This window comes from Rhinatrema bivittatum, unplaced genomic scaffold, assembly GCF_901001135.1.
Source record: "Rhinatrema bivittatum unplaced genomic scaffold, aRhiBiv1.1, whole genome shotgun sequence".
In the NCBI taxonomy this organism is placed as follows: domain Eukaryota; kingdom Metazoa; phylum Chordata; class Amphibia; order Gymnophiona; family Rhinatrematidae; genus Rhinatrema; species Rhinatrema bivittatum.
Window position 1 is genome coordinate 20726 of NW_021820754.1, and position 22075 is coordinate 42800.

At 43.5% G+C, this 22075-nt stretch overlaps 1 protein-coding gene across 1 annotated transcript in view; it reads left to right on the forward strand.

Moving 5' to 3' along the window:
* Window positions 1-1769: 1769 nt before the first annotated feature.
* LOC115082082 (WASH complex subunit 1-like) overlaps window positions 1770-22075 on the forward strand; it is a 107346-nt gene continuing 87040 nt past the window's right edge. Inside the window, exon 1 of the mRNA XM_029586348.1 lies at window positions 1770-1911. Within this exon, the coding sequence (XP_029442208.1) occupies window positions 1772-1911 (140 nt within the window). The 5' untranslated portion in view covers window positions 1770-1771. The remainder of the gene's footprint in view (window positions 1912-22075) is intronic.

Sequence of the window (22075 nt, forward strand, 5' to 3'; positions counted from 1 at the left end):
CCGATGCTTTCTAAACGCAAACAGCCAGTCCGTAAATATAATAAAAATCCAAAGTGGTTGTCCTCGTCCTTACGTCTTATTTCTGCAAAACGTTTTTTAATTGAATTTGAACAAATATTGCTGATTTTTCTGCTCACCTTTTAGCTTATGCAAATTTCATAATGATTCCTCTGAAATCTTTAGAAAAAGAACCCCAGAAAATACACACACTTATCAACTCCCAAATCATATATAAACATATATATTTTTTAACTTTGTTGGAAAGTCAAATTAAGACACGTCTTGTTTTCAGTTAGGTTCAGGAGGCACAGGAGAGGAGGAGAGGCCTTGGGTCAGTGATAGAGCAGAGTCTTGAAATCAGATTATAGTACCACTGGATGCCACAAACTACAGGTTTCTCTTTATTGGAGACACATTGATGACGCGGGAGAGGCAGTTTTCATACCACCCGCATTAGGGCAAAGTCCGCAGAAACCTTTTAAGCCACGGACTTTGCGACCATTTTAGTAGAAAAAGCACTTGTGGAATTTTACTCTGAAGCCTGTTGCAGGTACGACGCTTGCACGGACTTTTTTTTGTCCGCACGGAAAAGAGCACAGGCAGAGCTGAAAATGCAGTCTTCCTCCCCTGACCTAAGCCCACCCCTGGGAGCACCTCCCCTGAAAGTAGCAGAAAGTATGTGTGTTGTGGAAGACCTTGCAGACTTATTTAATGTCTAGACATTTGATATTCTGCCTTTTTCCTTTTAGCCATTTGGAGGGAGGGCAATTTTCTGCCGTGCAATAAACAGCTTTGAAAGTGTTTTTCATGTTGTAGAAACCAAGGTGAGAGACAATAAAAATCGGCTGAAAAAGGATCAGAAATAGGAGAAGAAAAAAAAATCTACCAAAACTCCTTGGAAGAGGAGGGATTAAGTCCCAGCGTAGCAAACACTGTACCACCTCTCCTGGAGAGTGTTGATGAATGATGTTTTAGATAAGACACATTACATGGGGAAAGAAGAGTATTAAGGGATGGGCTTCTATGAAAGATCTCTGTAGCTGTTCTGGCAAGCACATTACTATGAGAAAATTAACTGCACCTCAGGAAGTGTGATTAAGTTGTTTGCAATTAAATCTGCAGGTAAAGTAGGCACATACATTACTGTTGTGGTTTATTTGCAGGTCATTAACATTTGCCACACTTTTGTACATTGGCCTCTGTATTTGACATATACTGCTCACTTAGCCCCTTGGTGCTGGAAGCTTTCTAAGTGCAAACAGCCACTCCCCAAGTACAGTAAAAGTTCAAAATGATTGTCGTCATTATATCTTAGCTATGTAAAACATTTTATTGAATTTAATTACGTACCATTTATAATAAATGTCAACAATTATCAAATAAATGTTTCCCGTGCATTCCAAGTTGCTGTTTTCGAAACAAACATTGTTGTTAGAAAATTCCAACAAAATATAGATATTACATAATCCCCTCCGTCCCTTCTCAATTCACATCTTGTCACTGTTTAATGTGTCTCATCTAAAACACAAAAATTCATCCTACCTTTCCGGAAGTAAGTTGGGACTCTGGAATTTGCCAAAAACTGTGGATGTTTGGTTCAAAAACACACTTGACATCTACGCCAAACGTCTCTTGACAGCTGCTGACATTTATTATAAATAGGTACATCATGCCACTCAGGATTGCTGGACCAGGGGAGGAATGCATTTGCTAAGACTGGTTTGGAGGACACTGTGCTAAGCTTCATATGTCTTGTTTTCCCACAGACACGATGCCCCAGAAGCACATCCTCCCGGGGCAGGCATATTCTGTTCCTCTCATCCAGCCAGACCTCCGGAGGGAGGAGGCCATCCATCAGATCGCAGATGCCCTCCAGTATCTGCAGAAAGTCTCCTCTGATATCTTCAGCAGGTAAGAGTGCTGCTTGAACCACTCTGTGGATTGAAGTGTAACTTTTCAGCTGCTGTTGAGCCCTCTGCTGTGTGGTAAAACTTTTTTGGAAGGGGAGATGATCCTGGACCTTGGCTTTGAGAGGGAGTTGGTCTCTGTGTATGGTTTCTTCAATAGCACTTTGGCGTGTGGATGCTTGCTATAGGGTTCATAATCTAATTCTGATATTATGTCTGCAATTTTTCTGATTTTTGAGGATAAAGCCTATAGCCCTGGTGTGAGTAGGCCTTTACAAATACAATAAATAGTACATTTTTTTGTCTTGGTTTCTGAACGTAATATATATATTACTGCGTGCATGTAAAAGAAGAATCAGAAAAAAATATTTATGTGGGGAAATGGTTTCTGATGTTTTATTTAAAAACTACAGTATCATAGATGCAAGTAAATTTAATATGATCTCCGAGGGATATCACAAAGGCATTCCTTGAGGGCTGAAAACTGGTTTGGTTTTCAGGACATCCACAATGAATATGCATGCGATAGTTCTGCATGCTCTGCCTCCATTGTACACAAATAACATCTCATGCATATTCACTGCATCTGTCCTGACAATTAGACTACGTTGTGACATTCAAGGAATATAATTTGACACCCCGCCCCAGAATATTATGCACAGAAGCAAATTGTATGTTAAACGGTTACAGAAAGCTGAAACTGAGAAACCAAGCCTATGAAAAGAAGTTAGAGGTGAGAAGATGGAAAAGCAGCGGCAGCTGAAAATGAAAGCTTTAAGGAGGACAATTTTCAAAAGTCATTTACATGCGTGGAAAGGCTTTTTGAAAATTGCCATCTCTGTGTTATGCTGGTAAAAGCACTTACATTGTGCCACAATGCGGGTACGTTTTCTTGCATTTTCCTGGAGTCATTACTTTCCCCTTCTGAGAACTGATGTGAAATGCACAGGGAAAAGCACCTGTGGATATTTTTCACCTGCCCACGCGTTTTTTGAAAGTTGTGTTATAGAGCTGGTGGGGCCAGCCTGACTGCTCAGCAGCAGTACTGTGCATTGCCATGCGGGAGAGCTGGATTTGATTCCTGAGCTCTGTGGTCAGCTGAGTCTGTAGATACTGCAGAAACACTGTTCACAGTCCACCCCTCCCCGTGGTAGGGGGGAAGAGGGTCCCATTCATCTCAGTTATGAATCCTACTGGCTGGACTTGCACTACGTGGGAGGGGGTTAAAAATATGGAAAAACAATCTCACAGGTATTTCATGATGCTGGAGCCTTCCAACTGAGTGGAAGGCCCAAAACAGCAGAAGGAAACTGCAAGACCAGGAAAAAAAAAAAGTTACAGTTGGTGACAGAAAAGTGGCTATTAATCTGCTTGATGCCTAAGATTGAGAGATATTGACAAGCTACTCTTTCCATTCTTCTAATATGTTGGTGGGTGGAAGGGGTTATATTGTAAAGCTTTCTTAATTGACTTCAGTCAGCTTAAATTATGCTGTATAATGTCTATGTACATTGTACTGGTACAATCAAGAGTGCTGTATTTCATTTTCTACATTATACAAATTATACAGTTTTTAAATATATTTTTAGTTATGCAAGTTTAAATCATTTAGGAAGGTAACAGAACAAATTGCAAACTCAGCAATTACAAAACAGGAAAAAAAAGAACAAATCAATTCTCCAGTAGCTGCTGCTTTTAACCCTTGAAAGGAACCTAAATGTTTCAGGGTTTTGTTCCAGAATGGCTTGCCACATCTGTTTTCTGTTTCTGCTGCCTGTTTCTCTTGTGATGTTTTGTTCTTTTTTTTAAATTTAATTTAATTTAATTTAATTTGAAATGCCCGAAAGGTGGAATATAAATCAAATAAATGTATAATAAATACATTTATTAGCCTAGTACTCTATGGGAATAACTGACCTTGTAAAATCACCATTTCTTGCTGTCTGTGCACATACCCCCTTTTTTAGTTTTTAATTGAAAATGTTTATTGAATATACAAACCAATGACAAACATTAGTATAACAAGCTCATAGAAACATAAAAATTACAATAGTGCAATTGTCCATGACCCTTGGCCCATACTTTTCATGTGCCCTCAATATCCCCTATGCTTAAAGAAAAATGGATTCTTCCTATCAGGAGACAGTTCAGGTCATAGCCCATTGTGATATCATAAAACATGGTGAAAGCTGTCTGCCATTGGCTAGTGAATCTGGTCAAACAAGGAAACCAGGCATCATGAAATGTTCACACATTGTCATGTTTGGCTTTATATTATTTTTAGTGATCTGGTCAGCAACATTCTGGCCTGTTTTGCGGTGTTTTATTGGCTCTACTTAAAACTTTATTCTGTTACTAATTTTTAGCATGTTTTACGCAATAAAAAGCACATATGGTTTTGGTTTGTCCATCTGTGACACAGGCAGAGGGACCAGAGAGCAGGGAATAGAGCAAAACCATAAATGTGTTGGCTACTGCAGAAATGTTGCCCCCAGAGCAAGCATGCAGGGACTTGGTTATATGGATAGACACCCCCAGATCCTGACTGTCCAGAACACACAGGGCAGAATAAGTCAGCAAAATGCCTTCTCCTCCCACTGCCATAATGCCAGGTAGATTAAGGTGGAGTCCATTCTGCCTAAACTGACTCCCCCCACCTTCCTCAAAAAGTTTTCTATTTCCAAATGAATCTAAAGCCCTCCCCCCTGCACTATCATCTCATGTATGCATCCAGACTGGAGCTCAGCCTGCCTCAGGGGTCCTGCACATGGAACTGAGAGTATTTCTGAGATTACTGCCCTAGAGGTTTTGTATATGTCTCCTAACTAGAAGCCTACATTTTGTATCCAGAGTTTCCATCCTGCACCTTCCTATACCATCGGTACCCCAGCACTCTCTAAAACATTATCTAGATGAGGTGCGAGATCTGCTGTCTTCATGCCAGGGTGGCAAGTTGCCTAACAGGCCTCACGCAGATCAGCCATTCAACTATTTACAATTCTAATGATGAAATCACCAATAACAGCCGAAGTTGTTTTTTTTTTTATGCTGGGTCCCAGCAAGCAGCACAGGAAACACTTGAGCATAGGTAGAACTGCTCTCCTATATACTTCTGCCTGCCTCAGCTGCTCTAATTCTGCCACTGTAGCCTCCAGAGGCTGTATTCATTCTCTGTGAACTAGGAGATCTTTATTCTGGGCACTTATGACTTCTCTCCCAAAGGCAGATAATCGTACATGTGTCACTCAGCACAAAAGACAGGATAGCCATCATCCCACTCCGCGCCTGCTGTCTGCATTTGTTATAGAAATATTAAAAAAGGGACAGGGGAATGCTTAACAAACTTAAGTTCCTTGAAATGATAAACCTTGTGACCTTGAAAGTTAGGGATTTATTAATGGAGATGTAGTAGCCTCTCCAGCGTTTGATAGTTTGGTTTTAATAGACTAATACAGAGGTGGGCAAACTACGGCCTTGTGGGTCAGAAAAGGCCCTCAGGGCCCATTTATCCAGCACCTGCCACCTTCTTACATTTTAATGCCGTCTAGCCTGTCAACATTGCAGTTCTAAGGTTGTCTATACTGACATCACCAGCAAAGGTCCAATGTCATGCGGGCCTTTAATTGAATTTGGGGGAGGGTGGGTGAGCAGCAGTCAAGCTTCAGTGGTGCAGGAATGGCTAGAATGCCACTATTCCACTGGCACAAGAGAGAATCACCAGGTGAGGAGAGGGAAGGGAGAAGGGTGAGAGGAGGATAGGAAAAAGAAAGAAAGGGAGGGGGTGAGGGTGAGATGAGCCAGAAGGGAAGGGTAGGGGAGAGGGGGTGACTCATACACCATATGCAGTCACACATACACCATATGCAGTCACACACTCACTCTTCCCACAGTCACACATACCACCACTCAGTCATGCTTGCAGACACAGGAAACCTCTCCCCCCCCCACCCACACTCTCCTCCCTGCTCCTCAACTGACCTCAGTACAAGCAAGAGCCACCAATGTGGCCTACCTTTGTTATAGTATCTAGTCCCCTAAGCCGCTTCCTTCCCCTGCAGCCTAACTCTCACAGTAGTCCAACATTCAACAGCTAACTCTGTCAACGTTGAAGCGATGAAGACCACAGGAAACAGGCAACCTTGCCAAGGCCCCAATGAAAGGTCTGAAGAGCCCTTTTATACAGCAGCCTGTAATAACATCACACAAGGGCGCCGCAGGCTTTTCCTGCTGTGGGCCCTTTAACTACAGCAGCGGTGCACGCACCAGCCTAGCAGGACACCAGTATCAGGGGTCAGCGACGTATCTAGCTGCAACGATGGCAGAAGCAGAGTCGGGGCCATCATGGGTAAGTGAAGCCGCTTGCGAGACTCCTGTGAGCGGTAATCTAACACAGCCTATTCCTTAAGAGAAATAAGTAACCTCTTTTAAAGCATTTGACCAAGGGTTAGGGATATTGTCTAACTAATTGGCTGTACACAGTGCCCAGTTAATATATGTAGTCTAACTTGCTTCAGCCCTAGAAAAGCTAGCAAATCCAAGCAAGCTCTAACTTTTAATTCAAGCTGCCATTGCTTTGCCTCTACATTTTAATCTTCTATTTTTTTTTTAAAGTTAATAAAAGGGAAAATGTAAGCAGTTTTACCACTGCTCACACTCTATCACGTGTCCCATGCCATTAGTACTCTGCACTTGAATTGGTTTCTGCTCCTGAGGTCAGCAGGGACAGTAGGACTATGTTCACAGCCCCACAAGCATTGCTCAAAAGTGACACCTACTGCTTGGCTGAAGGTGCACTGGTGCCAGGTTTTGAAATATGATTTGTGGGTGGCCCTCGGCTGAAGGATGCCTGCTTGGATGACTGGACTAAATCAGAGACAGTGGAATTAGGAAACCTGGCAAAACATGCAGAGGTAGTCATGAATAGATGTCCATGGTGCCTCAGCTTCAAATGTCTCCTGTTATAAATAGGCGCAATAGATAGCCATCTACAAATGGGCTTGGAAGCTCAAGGGGTGAAAGAAAGCTGGAAAAGTTTTTTTTTTTTTCTTTTTCTTTCGTGTCAAAGCGTGTTTCTGTGCCTGGGTATGCCAACACTGAGCTTTCCAGTGCTCTGCCTCACAGGAGGATTCTGATTGCAGAAGAGAGAATAATCTTAAAAACAAATTGGTGTGTTGTGTATAATGTGGTTGTTTTTTTTTAATATAAAATAAAATGCTATGTTAGTGGACAAATTTCAGAAGGTTTTTCCATGGGTAAACGAGCATTTATGTGCAAAACATACCTCTGAAAATTCCCTCCGTCCCCAATGTTGGGGGCGGGAAATACATGCATTGTCTTGTGGCATCCATAGTTGTTCCCTTGGGGGAAAGGGATGGGACGGGGGCAGCACCAGTGCCATCCCGGCAAAGCATGCATGGGGAATTTGTGCCTGCAAATTCCATGGGCACTTAAGGATCTGTGATCCCCGCTGGGGAACTGCCTTTAGCAAATTAGCTTGCAGACCCAAAGTATAAAGGACCCGTGGGCCTGCAAATCCTGTGGGCAAACTGGAAATTGCCTCCTCTATTAGAAAATTGGTGGAAAAATTAAATAAGCCATCTTAAAACTGGGACCTATCCAAGTCACAAGTACATGGCAAGTACACTAGCACTGAATAGATTACAAGCTAATATTCCATTTTGATTAATAGCAGTTTATGGACTTCTTCTCTAGGAACTTATGCAAACCTTTTGTAAACCCTGTTACACTAAAGTCTTATGCTCTGGGAATAAATTCCAGAGGTTAATTATGCATTGAGTGAAAAAAAATATATATTTCTCCGCTTTGTTTTGCTTACCTGTGCCTGTGCAGCCGTGTGGTCGGCTAGCCCTCTTGTCTTCCATCATTATTATTTCCATGAACAATCACCCTCCATTGTCTGGCAGTCCTTAATCGGGCTTGCACATGCAAGACAAAAGTCAGCAAGACAAAGAAGTGCAGGTTCCATGGTTTAAATGGCAGAGAAGCTTTCATGAACCATCAGTTATCACTAGCCCTTGTACAATAACTCTAGGGACAGGGCTAGTGCAAAATTTGAAACGTAAAACATTTGATAAGGATGCACGTTACCACATGGAGGGGTAATAGCTAATGAAGTAATTTAAGTGGAATTGAAATACGATCGGCGCTGTTTGAGACATGCTTGTTTGCACACGCTTTATGGACACGCTAATACCTTTATTGCATGGGGCGCTCATTTCGCGCGTCCAAAACGTGGGTTAACCTGCGCGCTAGCCTGAGCACATGATATTGCATCGGCCTTTATGTTCTTCTGCTGCTGCCACTTCCCTCCTTCAAGATAAATAATTGGGGTCTCATGGTGAGTGCATTTTGTCTGTCTGGATAAATCATGGAGGAATTTTAAAATCCCTGCTGATTCTTTGCATTCAGATTACTTTGCAATTCCTTATAGTATCTAACACCTAATGCTCAGTGCACAAGCCTTTTAATTACCACTCCTACTCGCCTTCACATGAGAGGCTCCACTTGATCTTTTAATATTCTCTGAGTTTCTTCAGGTGCTTTCTCTACTGGTATAATTAATGGTAGTTTTGTAATTATGTAAGCACTTGATTGAAAGTTCATAACCTTTTGATGTGTTCCATCAGAGTAAGACGAGATTTTCAAGATGGAAAACAGAGACTGGGTTACTTGTTGGAGACCAGCTCTCTCTCTGTTTGCAGGAAACTGGGCTTATTGCAAAGTCTGTGTTCAGTGAGGCCCCGATTAATAAAGGGCCGTCAACTCCTGTCCTTGAGAGACACAAACAGGCCAGTTTTTCAGGATATCCACAATGAGTATGCATGAGATAGATTTGCATACAGTGTAGGTAATGCATGAAAGTCTCTGTCATGCGTATTCATTGTGGATATCCTGAAAACCTGGCCTGTTTGTGGCTCTCAAGGACTGGAGTTGGCCAGCCCTGTAATAAAGAATCACACGATTCCTTTACTCATGTACTAAAAGGCTAACAATCAATGCAGTAAGCTAATGATGTGGAAATCTGAAAATGTGTACACAGCGAGGCATGCTTAGACATGAAACCCATGTTTTTTGTGCATATAAAACATGATTTATGCAGTGATGGATTTAGGATGTTGCTGCTTCTAGATGTTGGTTGCAGTGGCTGCCATCTCCCACTGACCCATAAGGCCAGACAATAGGTACTTCTGGGGAATTCTGCACAGAAAAATTTAAAATTCTACAAAATTCTACATACTTTATATTGGTCAAAATAACACATCACAATCTTTGAGTAATTAACTTTTCTGTATTACGTTTAAAATTAATTACTCAAAGATGCAGAGTTCTAAATATTTTGAGCAGAATTCCCCTAGAAGTACACTGTAAGAGTGTCCCTTCTACCCTCTCTCCCTACTTCCCTGACCCAGACCCCTTGCACGCTGCCCTCTCAGGCCCCAACTCCTTCGCTATTCACTATCTCTACCCTCTCCTCCAGGCTCAAACCCTTCCTCTCTATCTCCACCCCCCAGCCCTCCACTCCCAGAGTTTGATGCCTCTCTCATACACCCTATCATACAGGCTCTCTCTCTCTCTAACTCATACACACAGTCTCACCGTCACCTTCACACAGGCTACCCTTCTTTCTCTCTCACAGCTACATACACACACCCCTGCACACTGGGTCCCTCTCTCTGGCACATACACACACACACACAACAGATTCTTTCTCACTCACTAATGCACACACCCTCACACAGGCTTCCTCTTTCTGTCTCTCATATATACACCCCTTCACACAGGCTGTCTTTCTCATATACAAAAAAACACCCCCCCCCCCCCCACACACACACAAACAAAATCAATCCCACTTTCACACACACCCTCACTCACACACATGGGCTCCAAGTTGCTCCCTCAAACATATTCCCTCACACAGGCTCCCTCTCTCACAACACATACACACAGACCCTTACACACAACTTGCTTTCTCTCTTATGTAGGCTCACAGGCCGTCTTGCCTAATCTTCGGCCATGAATGGGTAGGCTCCATTTGTGGCCTCTGTTTCTTCGGCTGTGAGTGGCATTGGCTCCGCTTGTGACCAACTGGGCTTCTCTCCAAATTCTGCACAAAACATGAAAATTCTCCAGGTTCAGCCCTGAGCATTAGGAAAACATGAGTTAAGCCTACATACCTCTGCATTGAGGATTAATAACTAATGCCTTGATTAAGAAGGGATTTGCATGGAGGAGCGCTAATTTGGGCACAGCCTTACTTAAATTTGTGGATACATTTTTTGGATGCTAAACTTTGTTACATCGAAAGTAAAGTATGCACAAAAAATGTGCACACCACCAAGTGCACCTTAATATATTGCGGCCTCAGGGAGGTGAAGGCTTTCATTGATGGATGGAAATCATCTGATACATGGTTAATGATTCCAGCTCTGTACTCTTATGGTTTGAGCTTTCAGTGTAATGATTGTTTTCTTATGGCTAGATATGTCAAGAATTTGTTCCCTGGAATAGAGAGAGGAGCATATATGTGAGGAGATAGTGTGGCTGTTTCTTTGAACAGCCTCTGCCCTCTCCCAGTGTCACTGCATGCTGTGGTGCTAGGAAAAAGTGCTTTGAATTTTAATATGTTCATCCCAGAACTACCTGGTTTCTTGCTTGAATAGCTGATGTCCTTTGTTTATGGAAATTTTTTGCCCTTCAAAGAGAGAGATTGACTTATTCAGTGAGCAGTTATCCCTTTGGTCTGGAAGAAAGAATCTGCTCGTCACCCAGAGAGGAAAGATAATCTGGCCCCAGAATACAGTAAAGTCCCTTTTTAATCTTTTAGGATGTGAAAAGGTGCAGTGAATGCTCTTTGTTAGATGCAGACAAAGCTGAACCATGTATACTGCATTTCAAAATTGTGTCCTCTTTATCTTTTAATAGATGCTATGATTGGAATATTCGCAGCACAATAGATGTGCTTGACTGTTTTGTAGGTGTTTGACGTAAGCTTTGGCCTTAGGTGATGGCATGGTAGTTACACACTAAGTCGTTTTTGAGCAGCATCTTTTTTAAATATAGTCCTTTCATCCTATTATTGGAAAGGCAAGGTAATTTCAAGGCCCCATATACTATGAAAGGAGAAAAGTTACAATACTGTGAGTACCAAAAGAGAGGGAGGTTTCCTGTGGGACTAGGAAGAATGAGTGCCTCCAGAGCCTGCATCCTTAGGGGGGGAAAGATGCCCATATCTCCTTTCCTACAACTCTAAAGAATTGGGGGGGCATGATCAGGAGCTCTGGGAAATACCATCCTTACCTGCCTGTCCCCAGCAGCCCCACAGAACCCATGGCTAGATACAGCCACTGCTCCACCCTCCCCAGTGGCTGAAATTTCCTCATGGCCTCATGCAGCCTCTCTTCCTGTCTTTGACTCAAGTGACTCCCCTTGCAGGAGTCGTGCTAACACCGGCAATGCCTAATGCAGTCAAATGGTTGTAGTCTTGCATCGGCATGCCTCCTGCCCACTCTGCTCTGACGTGCTGCCACTCACACTTCCGATTTTAAGTATCTGAGCTAGTGGCAGCAGTGGAACATAAGAACATAAGAAATTGCCATGCTGGGTCAGACCAAGGGTCCATCAAGCCCAGCATCCTGTTTCCAACAGAGGCCAAAACCAGGCCACAAGAACCTGGCAATTACCCAAACACTAAGAAGATCCCATGCTACTGATGCAATTAATAGCAGTGACTATTCCCTAAGTAAAATTGATTAATAGCCATTAATGGACTTCTCATCCAAGAACTTATCCAAACCTTTTTTGAACCCAGCTACACTAACTGCACTAACCACATCCTCTGGCAACAAATTCCAGAGCTTTATTGTGCGTTGAGTGAAAAAGAATTTTCTCCGATTAGTCTTAAATGTGCTACTTGCTAACTTCATGGAATGCCCCCTAGTCCTTCTGTTATTCGAAAGTGAAAATAACCGAGTCACATCTACTCGTTCAAGACCTCCCATGATCTTAAAGACCTCTATCATATCCCCCCTCAGCCGTCTCTTCTCCAAGCTGAACAGGCCTAACCTCTTCAGCCTTTCCTCATAGGGAAGCTGTTCCATCCCCTTTATCATTTTGGTTGCCCTTCTCTGTACCTTCTTCATCGCAACTAGGTTCTGTTGGTTCGAATCTTCAGTAAGAACCCATGGATTGGAATAGAGAGGAGATAAGCTGAGGGACCTACGTGCTGTAAAAGCAAGAGTGAAGAAACTCTGGAACTCTGGTGAACTAAAGTTAAAAACAGGAAATATTGTGAGGGTCTGTGTGTCACAACAGGAAGAAAGGAAGGTGTATGAGAGCTCATGTTACTGGTACTGTGAGGGGTCTGTGTAAATTGTGGTAAGAAGAGAATTTATTATGGCCCATGTGCTCTGATAAAAAAGGAGAGGTCCAGAGGATCTACTGTGAGGCCAGAGAAAAAGTAATAGGAAGAGCAAGATGGGGGGTTTTATTCCAGATTTTTTTCCTGTCTTGTAAGTATTCCTGTGCCCAGGCAACTTCAGCTTCCCATTTTGGTTGAGGGACGGGGGAGGTTTCTTTCTGAGACTTAATCACCTAGTGCTGCTGTTTGGCTAGTAACATTCTCCATTGTAGTGGCAGCCGCCTTTCCTCACACCCAGATCATGTTTGTATCACCTCGACAACATGCCTGAACCCTATTAGAGAGAAGACTCAAACCAGGTCACAACTGAGGGGACCACATGTGCTGTATAACGAGACTGCAACACTATAAGGGACCACATGAGTTTTAAAAGATGAAACAACATTGAGAGGGGCTGTGAGTGCGTTGTTAAAAGGGGGGAAATATATTATGATGTCTTTTGTGCTGTCTGCACTGTAAAGAGGGCAGTAATATACTGGATAAATGAGTATTTCCAGTGTATTGGGTTAGGGATATAAATCCAATTGAGGAAAATATCCAGAGTGGAAGAGCTTGAACTGTTAAAGACAAAAGCTATTTTATGTATATGTTGAAGGAAACGTTATTAAAGCTATCAAATAGTTAATTCTCTATGAAGTATTTCAATATTAACTTAGTCTTATTCTAAAGGTTGCCAAGAGGAGTGTATGACTCCACTGAGATTCCCATTAGAGTTGTCTGCTTTGTAATATTTGTTTATGAAGTTCTTTCTCTTATCAGGTGGCAGAAGAGTGGGTCAAGTTGATGCTATGCATAGAAATATGCCCCCTCAGTTTCCTTGGCTTCTTAGTTTTGCAGAGCTGTCAGGATTGTGAGAACTAGATTACTGTGTAGGAGGAAGAGCGCTGGAGACTCATTCAGACGGTTTTTCTTGTGCTGTGTGGTTCCTCTTATTCAGTGCCTCATTGCACAAGCATCCATTTTGCACAACAGGGTGAAACTAGCTATTGGGACCAGAGAGATGTTATTGAGCATGAGGTTGTTATATATAATTTGCTTTTAAAATTCACATAAATGCTTTGAAAAATTGAAGCAGCGGGATCACATGTTTTAGTTTTGGTCAAATTTGAATGAGGCATATAATGATGTTTGATCTACCCTATTCTTTTACACTCATCTTTTTCAAAAGTAGTAAAAAAAAAAAAAAAAAATTCTTGAAAGAATTAATATTTTGAGATTCTCTTAAAGTATGGGCACTATTGCATGACTCCACTTTTCTGATTTGGAGGCCTCTTTTGCATTGTAGAACAAGAGTCTGTAGTTTTAAATAGCAAGGATAAAGATTTAGGGATGCCGCTGAAACAATGGAAAAAAGCCTGGCAGTTTGTGATCTTGACAAGAGTAATTAGGAAAAGAAATGAGTTCTAAAATATAAAAATGAAAGCATCATCAGATGAAATGCAGAAAATGGGTGAAGAAAGACATTGTCACAGACTTAAAGCTGTGAGGGACAGATATTGAAAAACACGGAGGATCTATTTAGGATTAGGTAGACCAAGAAAATGGAGGAAAGAGAGTCAGGATCAATGGAAAGAGAATACATATGACAGCAATAGAGAAGAAAAAGTCAAAGAATTGGACACAGAGAGAACATAGGAATAGTATATAGAAATTAATCGTATTAACCGTTATGATGGCGAAACCGAATGACGGTATATAAAACTCGATAAATAAATAAATAAATGGAGTTGCCTGAACTTGAAAATTCCCTCAGAAAGAGCCCAAGGGCTTGCATTCACTTGTTTTCAACCGGGCTAGTTTTCCACAATGAAAACTAGCCTCAATTTATTCTATTCTGAGGCTTATTATATTCCGCCTTATTCCTCCACAAGGAGACCTAAAGTGGTTTACATTATATAAAATACATCAGTACAGCACAGTGTAACACACAAAATAACCAACTGCTGTACTGTATACATTCATGAATCCTGAGGAAGTATCAAGAACAGAAGTGGTTGAACAAGAATTTGTGGATATTGCTTTGCTGGGGATTTTTTGACTTAAGGCTTGGAAGAGAAGAGAGATTGTGGGACAGATTGGTTATTCCCGTGTCCTTTGGCCTTTAGAATTTAAAATACTAGCTCAAGGATAGGCAACTCCAGTCTTTCAGTGCTACAAACAAGTCTGATTTTCAGGATATCCACAATGAATATGAATGAGATATATTTGCATGTATTGCCTCCATTGTATGCAAATATATTTCACATATATTTATTCTGGATATCCTACAAACCAGACTTATTTTGTGGCATCCAAAGACCAGAGTTGCCTACTCCTGTTCTAATTTATTCTTGTTTGGCCTTTAAAATTTAAATAAGCTTTTATTGTGTCCTTCATCTTTTAGAATTTAAATACTAACTTATTCCTAAGTCTTTTTGTACCACCCCTCCAACTTCCACCCACCCTAAGCACATTCTCTGATTTATAGACTGTTATCCCAATTAAAAGGACAAGAGAGAAATTTTCACAACAAGAGCACATTAGGGATTTAGAGAAAACAAGGGAAAGCCTGTCCTTATAGATTAACTGCTGTCTTCTTGCTGGTAATTGACAACACAAAATACACCAAATAAATTTGAGGGACTGTTCATTAAATTAAGCATCTCTACTCCCTTAATAACCTTAAATGACCAACAACTCAATAATATTAAGATGCAGACAGTATTCCAGCAGTAAGATGGGGGGGGGGGGAGGGGGGGGTATCCAGTGTTTTGGTTTAAGTTCCACATTTATGGTTATCTACCAGTTGGTGAGAGGCTGTATGTGTGCACCCAGTGCAAAGAGTTCCTGGCTCTCTGCAATCTAGAGCAGCGGTTCTCAACCGGTGTGTCGCGGCACACTAGTGTGTCACGAAGCACCAGCAGGTGTGTCACGCAGCCGCTGCTTTTCCCCCCTTCACCTCAGCGAGACGAGCACTGCTGCCGTTTCTGCCCGGGCTATCAGCATATTCAAGCCGCGAGGGGAACAGCAGCAGTGTTTTGTGGAAGCCGGCAACAGGAACATGACCTTTTCTTCTTCCCGCCCCTGTGGCCCGGAAGAGGAAGTGATGTTTACCGGGCATGCGGAAAGAAGAAAAGGCCATGCCTGTATGCTGCTGCTGCAGAAGGAGCACGGCGCCGCTACCCCCCCCCCCCCCCCCAGTCTCTGACCTCCTCTTCTCTTGCCAGCGCGACACCTGCAAGAAAATATAAAATTAATAATAATCAAACTGCAAAAAAAAAAAAAAGAATGTTGGGGTGGGGAGAAAAGCATAAAATTACATTCTCAGCTGATTGCTCTGTGCTGCGATCGATCGCAGCACAAGCAAACAGCTGAGTGCTGCCTTCTCAGCGCGTGGGGCTGGGGAGGTCACTCCTGCTGGTTTCCAGCCTGTCAGGACACAGCTTTTAATAGCAGCATACTAGCCATCTTAGCTGCTATGTGTGCTGTGGGTGGGGGTGAGTGAGACAGAGAGTGAGTCAGCATGTGTGTGTAAGTATATGAGAGAATGTGTGTGTAATTAAGAGAAATGTGTGAGAGCAAGAAAGAGACTGCTCAGGAAAGTCACAAGTGTGTGTGAGAGAAAGAGATTGGTCAGGGACGTGACTGTGTGTGTGTGAGATATTGGTCAGGGACGTGACTGTGTGTGTGAGAGAGATTGGTCAGGGACGTGACTGTGTGTGTGAGAGAGATTGGTCAGGGACGTGACTGTGTGTGTGTGAGATATTGGTCAGGCAGGTGACTGGTGTGTGTGTGTGTGAGAGAGAGAGAGATTGGTCAGGCAGGTGACTGGTGTGTGTGTGTGTGTGAGAGAGAGAGATTGGTCAGGCAGGTGACTGGTGTGTGTGTGTGAGAGAGAGAGATTGGTCAGGCAAGTGACTGGTGTGTGTGTGTGTGTGAGAGAGATTGGTCAGGCAGGTGACTGTGTGTGTGAGAGAGATTAGTCAGGCAGGTGACTGGTGTGTGTGTGTGTGTGTGTGAGAGAGAGAGAGATTGGTCAGGCAGGTGACTGGAATGTGTGTGTGTGTGTGATAGTCTAGTCATGGGCCCTAAGGAAGAAGAGCGTGAGGACAGAGCTTCAGCAGCCCTTGCTGCTTCTGATATGTGCTATTGGCCTACAAGGGAAAGTGGGACAGGGTGGTCCGCGACCAGCCCATTGGGTCCGCCCGTGTCGGTAGGCTGTGTTTGGGTGCCCTGAGAGACAGTGCCAATGTCCAAACCTTCCAAGTTCTTCGTCTCGTCTAGAGTCTTCCAAGATCATTATCCACTTTCAGAGTCTTCTCATTCATGTCTTGAGTCTTCTGTGTCACAAGGCCTCCGTCTGCCCTCATCCTCAGTCTGGCTTCTTGCCGATACCTAGCGGCAGGTCCGAAAGGGCTGGGAGCGGTCGGAGGATTGTTCACTAACCAACATTGTGTTGTTGGTCTTCCAGAAGCATGCAGGTCCAGCAGAGGGTCAGACTTAGTCTTCACCCATGCTGGGACACGCTTCGCCAACCCTCGGTGCTGTTTTGGATTCGTCTGGGATCGTGCTGAGGCCCAAGGGCACAATTCCCCTCAAGATGGGATCGCTCTCCTAGCAGTCCCAAATATAACAGTAGGCAATAATGATCATAATATAATCAAATTTAACAAAATCACTATTGAGAGGAAAGTAAGGAAAACTACTGTAGTAGCATTTAACTTTAAAAAGGGAAAATTCACTTACAAAAAATCTAAAAGGAGCAGTTGCAAAGGTTAAAAGTTTGAATGTGGCATGGGTGCTGTTTAAAAACACAATCTTGGAAGTCCATACTAAATGCATTGAAAAGGGTAGAAAGAAGACAAAAGGACTGCCAGTATGGTTAAATGGTGAGGTAAAAGAGGCTATTAAAGCCAAAGTAACATCTTTCACAATCTGGATCCAAACGAAGAAAATAGGAAAGTGCATAAGCACTAGCAGGTTAAGTGTAAACCATTAATAAGACAAGCTAAAAGAGAGTTTGAAAGAAACTTGCCAGAATAACCATGTTTTCAAGTATATTCAAAGCAAGAAGGCTGTAAAATGACCAATGGACAAAAGGACTGCTGAGGGAACACAAGGGCATAGCAGAAAAAGTAAATACATTATTTGCTTTAGACTTTGAGGGGAGGGTGTTGGGGAGATGACTACATCAGAAAAAATCTTTGAGAATAATGATTCAGAGGAACTGAATCAAACCGTTGTGAATTGTAATAGAGAAAATCGATAAACATAAGAGTAACAAATCACTGGGATTAGACAGTAATCTCTAAATTCTCATTCAGATCTGTTACGGTACCCGAAAATTAGAGAGTAGCCAATTTTAATACCCATTTTTTAAAAGGGACTCCGGAGTGATTTGGGAAAATACAGATCTGTGAGCCTCTGGTTAGTGCTGGCAAAATGGTAGGAGCTATTCTAAAGAACAAAATTACTAGCCATCTGGATTAGATATAAAATAATGGGGCAAAGCCAACATTAATTTATCAAAGGGAAATCTTGCCTTAAATATTTTAGATTTTTTGAAGGGATTAACAAATATATTTACAAGGGTGAATCAACTATATTGTTTATTTGGATTTTCAGAAGGTGTTTGACAATGCTCTCATGAAAGACTCATCAGGAAATTAAAAAGGCATGGGTTAGGAGTCAGTGTCCTTTTGTGGATTTGGTAACTGGCTAAAAGTTAGGAAACAGAGAGTAGATCTGAATGGTCATGTCTCTCAACGGAGAAACTTGTAACACAAAAACACCCACGTGAAAAAGTTTTCACGTGGGTGTTTTTGTGTTACAAGTATTTGAGTATACACCACTGTAATACAGTTTTTGTTTTTGAGTCTCAATGGAGAAAGGCAACTAGTGCAGTGCTGCAGAGATCTATTCCTAGGCCGGTGCTTTTTTAATATATTTAAAAATGAACAGGAAAATGGAGTGAAAAGTGAGGTGATCAAATTTGCAGATTGTGAGAAATTGCAAGTGGACCTTAAAAGACTTGGATTGGGTATTTAAATGACAGATGAAATTTAACGAGTGCAAATGCAAAGGGATGCATATAAAAAAGAATAATTCAAATGATAGGTACATGATGCTGGGTTCCGTATTAAGTAATACCACCCAGGAAAAGGCCTTTGGAGTCATTGTGGACAGTATTTTGAAATCCTTGGCCCAGCGTGTAGTGGCAGTCTAAAATGCAAATAGAATGTTAGGTATTCTTAGGAAAGGAGTCGAAAATAAAACAAAGGATGCGATAATGCTTCTGTATCATTCATGGTGCAACTGCACCTTGTGTGGAGTTCTGGTTGCCCCATCTTAAAAAAGATATAGAGGAAGTAGAAAAGCTACAGAGAAAGATGACCAAAATCTTAAAGGGGATAGAACTGCATCCCTATGAGGAAAGGCTAAGTAGGTTAGGGCTCTTCAGCCTGGAGAAGAGATGGCTGTTACGTTTGCCAGTCGCAGTGGCTTACCGCAGCTGGCTGCATTCACCCCAGCCTGTTGTCAGATACCGATGCCGCTCCCCTTGCTGACTACTTAGGTGCGCGCGCGCTCACTGCAGTTATCTAGGCCCTGTGGTGGGAATCTCTGGACACTTACTGATGATGTCACGCGGCTGGTGTATTTAAACCCCAGCCGCTCTTCCTACCCAGCCTCAGCGACAGTCATTATGCTTAGTTCACTGTGTGTTGTTTCTGTTGCCTGTTCCTGCTTGCTCCAGCTTGGCCTTGCCTTGGGGTTGCCCACGAGGCAGCGTCCATTGCATTGCAGCACCAAGGGCTTATGCTCACACCACTCCAAGGGCTTATGCTCACACCACTCCAAGGGCTTATGCTCACACCACTCCAAGGGCTTATGCTCACACCACTCCTACAATGGTTGAGAGGAGATCTATCTATATGTGCAGTATTGAGAAATAAATAAATAGAGGTCTATAATATCTTGGGTGGGGTGGAATGGGAAAATAAGGCATGGTTTCAAATAGTACTAGGACTAGAGGACACGCCATGAAGCTAATAGGTAGTACAATTAAAACTAATCGGAGAAATTATTTTTTCATTTAGTACTTGATTACACTGTAGAATTTGTTGTCAGAGGATGTGGTGAAAGCAGTTGGCATAGCTGGGTTTAAAAAGGCTATAGACAAGCTCTTGGTGGAAGAGTCTATAAGCCGTGTAGACTTGGGAAAGCTACTGCATATCCCTGGTTATGAGTAAGGAAGATTGTCGGTATTCTTTTGGGTATTCATGACCTGAACTGGCCACTGTCGGAGACTGGATGCTGGGTTTGATGATTCTTTGGTTTGACCCAGTATGACATTTCTTGTGTTTCCTTTATATACTCCTAGAGTTCCGTGTTCAGTGGCATGGCAAGCAGCAAGCTATTCAAGTAAACATATGGATAACTTTAGCCATGGTATTCAGTGAGAAACAAGTTCCACTGAATATTCTTGGTTAGATTTAAAGTTATCTGGGTAGGTTTACCTGGATAATTTGACCTGCTCTCCACTATAACCAGACTTACCCAGCAAAGCTTAGCTGGGTAGTGCTGAATATCACCACTACCCTGGCTATTTTGAAGCCCCACCCCGGACCACCTTTATGCCACCTCCTTCTTTAAAAAATGTGGATAAATTTTAGCCAGGTAATAACTTAACTGGCTAAAACATATTTGCTGAGAGGGGCAGAAACCTTGTTTGTCCTGCTTAAGCCATTGAATATCGACCGCTTAGTACAGGGGTGGCCAACCTTTGGCTCTTTCATGAGCAAAATGTGACTCTTGTCCTCCTGGCCACATAAGAAATGAGCAGTACTGCAGAGGACAGGAGGGGGAGGGACTGGAGCACACACACACACAAAAATTAAAACAGAGATGCTGGTTGTTGCAGAGACAGAAGAGAGGGGCTGGAGCCAGGGGGGGTTTCTCTACTCATCCCAACTCTATTCCTGTCCTCCTCCCTTCTGCAGTCAGCAGCAGTGGAGGACAGGAGGGGAAAGAAGGGGTGAAGCTGGAGCTAACAGGACAGCAAAGATTCAGTCAGCAACCTGCTCTAGCCCCCACTATCCAGTCTAAACTCTCATGCCACCTGCTGCCTGGAAGAGAGAGCTCCTCTCTAGGCTGCTGTCTGGAGGGGAGGAACTGGAGACACAGCCCCAGGCCCAGCAGTTCACTATGTTCGCCTAGGATAAGCAGGATGGTAGTCCTCACACATGAGTGACATCATCGGATGGAGCCTGGCACGGAAAACTTTGACTGGCACACTGAGCATGCCCAGCATGTGTCCATGCAGGGTCCCTTTTCAGTCTCCTCCATAGAGCTGTTGTCTCACGGTCGTGGAGCTCATGCTCATTTTTTTTTGTGGAAACCTTTCCTGGTCGCTTCTGCGACAGGTTTCCTGCACTGGGTTCCTCTTCCTTCCACCGGCTTAGTGAGGCGGCACAGTAAGTTTCTTCATTGTGTGCGGTCTATTCCCAGCTTGTTTTCCTTTGGGGTCCGCCGGTCATTGACCGCTCACCGGGTTGTTTTTCCATGGCTTCGGGTTTTCGTCAGTGCCCTTGGACTAAGTCCCTCAAGGATCCACACGACGTGTGTATCCTTTTCCTGGGGGCGTCACACGAGGAGTCCTAGGCTTTCCCCACCAATTCCGGTGATGGGAACCGATCTCCCTCAGGACTTCGAGGGAGGTCCGGTTATGCCTTCCCCTCCTCCATCCGTCCTGTCTTTGGTGTTCCAGGAAGAGCTGGAGTGCAGGGTGTAACTGGTGGTGGACTGAGCCCTACAGGGCATCAAGCCGCCAGCCCTACCAGTGCCTCCACCAGTTCTGGAGTCCGTGCACTTGATGTTGGCACCGCTGCTTGAGTATCTGGATGTCCTCCTCGATTTTCTCCCCACGCGGCTGCTTCCGGTGCCCGGTGTGCCTTCGATGCCCCTGTGGCCACCATTGCTTCCTCCTCCTGGTGCTATCCCTGTGTTCGGTTCCTCTGAGGAGGAAGGGCCTTCATGGGCCTCGGCGCCACCAAGACCCTCAGTCCCCTGGCCGGCATTCCCTGATCCAGTGCTGGTTCCTTCGGGGCCCTCCGTGTCCAAGCCGAGGGACCAGGGAAGGGGCCCTCCACTAGTGTCTCTGGGCGATCTTAGTGAGGAAGACATCCCGTATGACCTGTGGGAGGATGACACCTCTGAGTCTTTGTCTGACGACTTGGGGGATCTTCCCTCGGACCTGTCTCCTCCAGAGAAATGACACTGGTCCCCGCCTGAGAACCTGGCTTTTGTGGGGTTTGTCTGGGCCTTGGCAGAAACAATTCCTTTTCAGCTTCTGATGGAAGAGGATGTCAGGCATAAGATGCTTCAAGGCTGCAATGTGGTGTTCTCTACACACTTTTGCCGCTCACTACTGTTTGGATAGGGATGGCTGACACGATAGCAGCTTCGGCCAGTCTGTCCTCCGGAATCTCTTTCAGCTGTAGAACCCAACTCTTCCTACCTATGGCCCATTGTTTGGGTTCATGCTGTCTCCCTCTGTTACCAGCTGCATCAGTGTTGTTGTGCTCCTGGTTAGATGCTGGTTGTTCTTGCTCTTATTTGGGAACAGCCTGTACTAGGGATTCACTCATGTGTGAGGACTACCATCCTGCTTGTCCTAGGAGAAAGCAGAGTTGCTTACCTGTAACAGGTGTTCTCCTAGGACGGCAGGATGTTAGTCCTCATGAAACCTGCC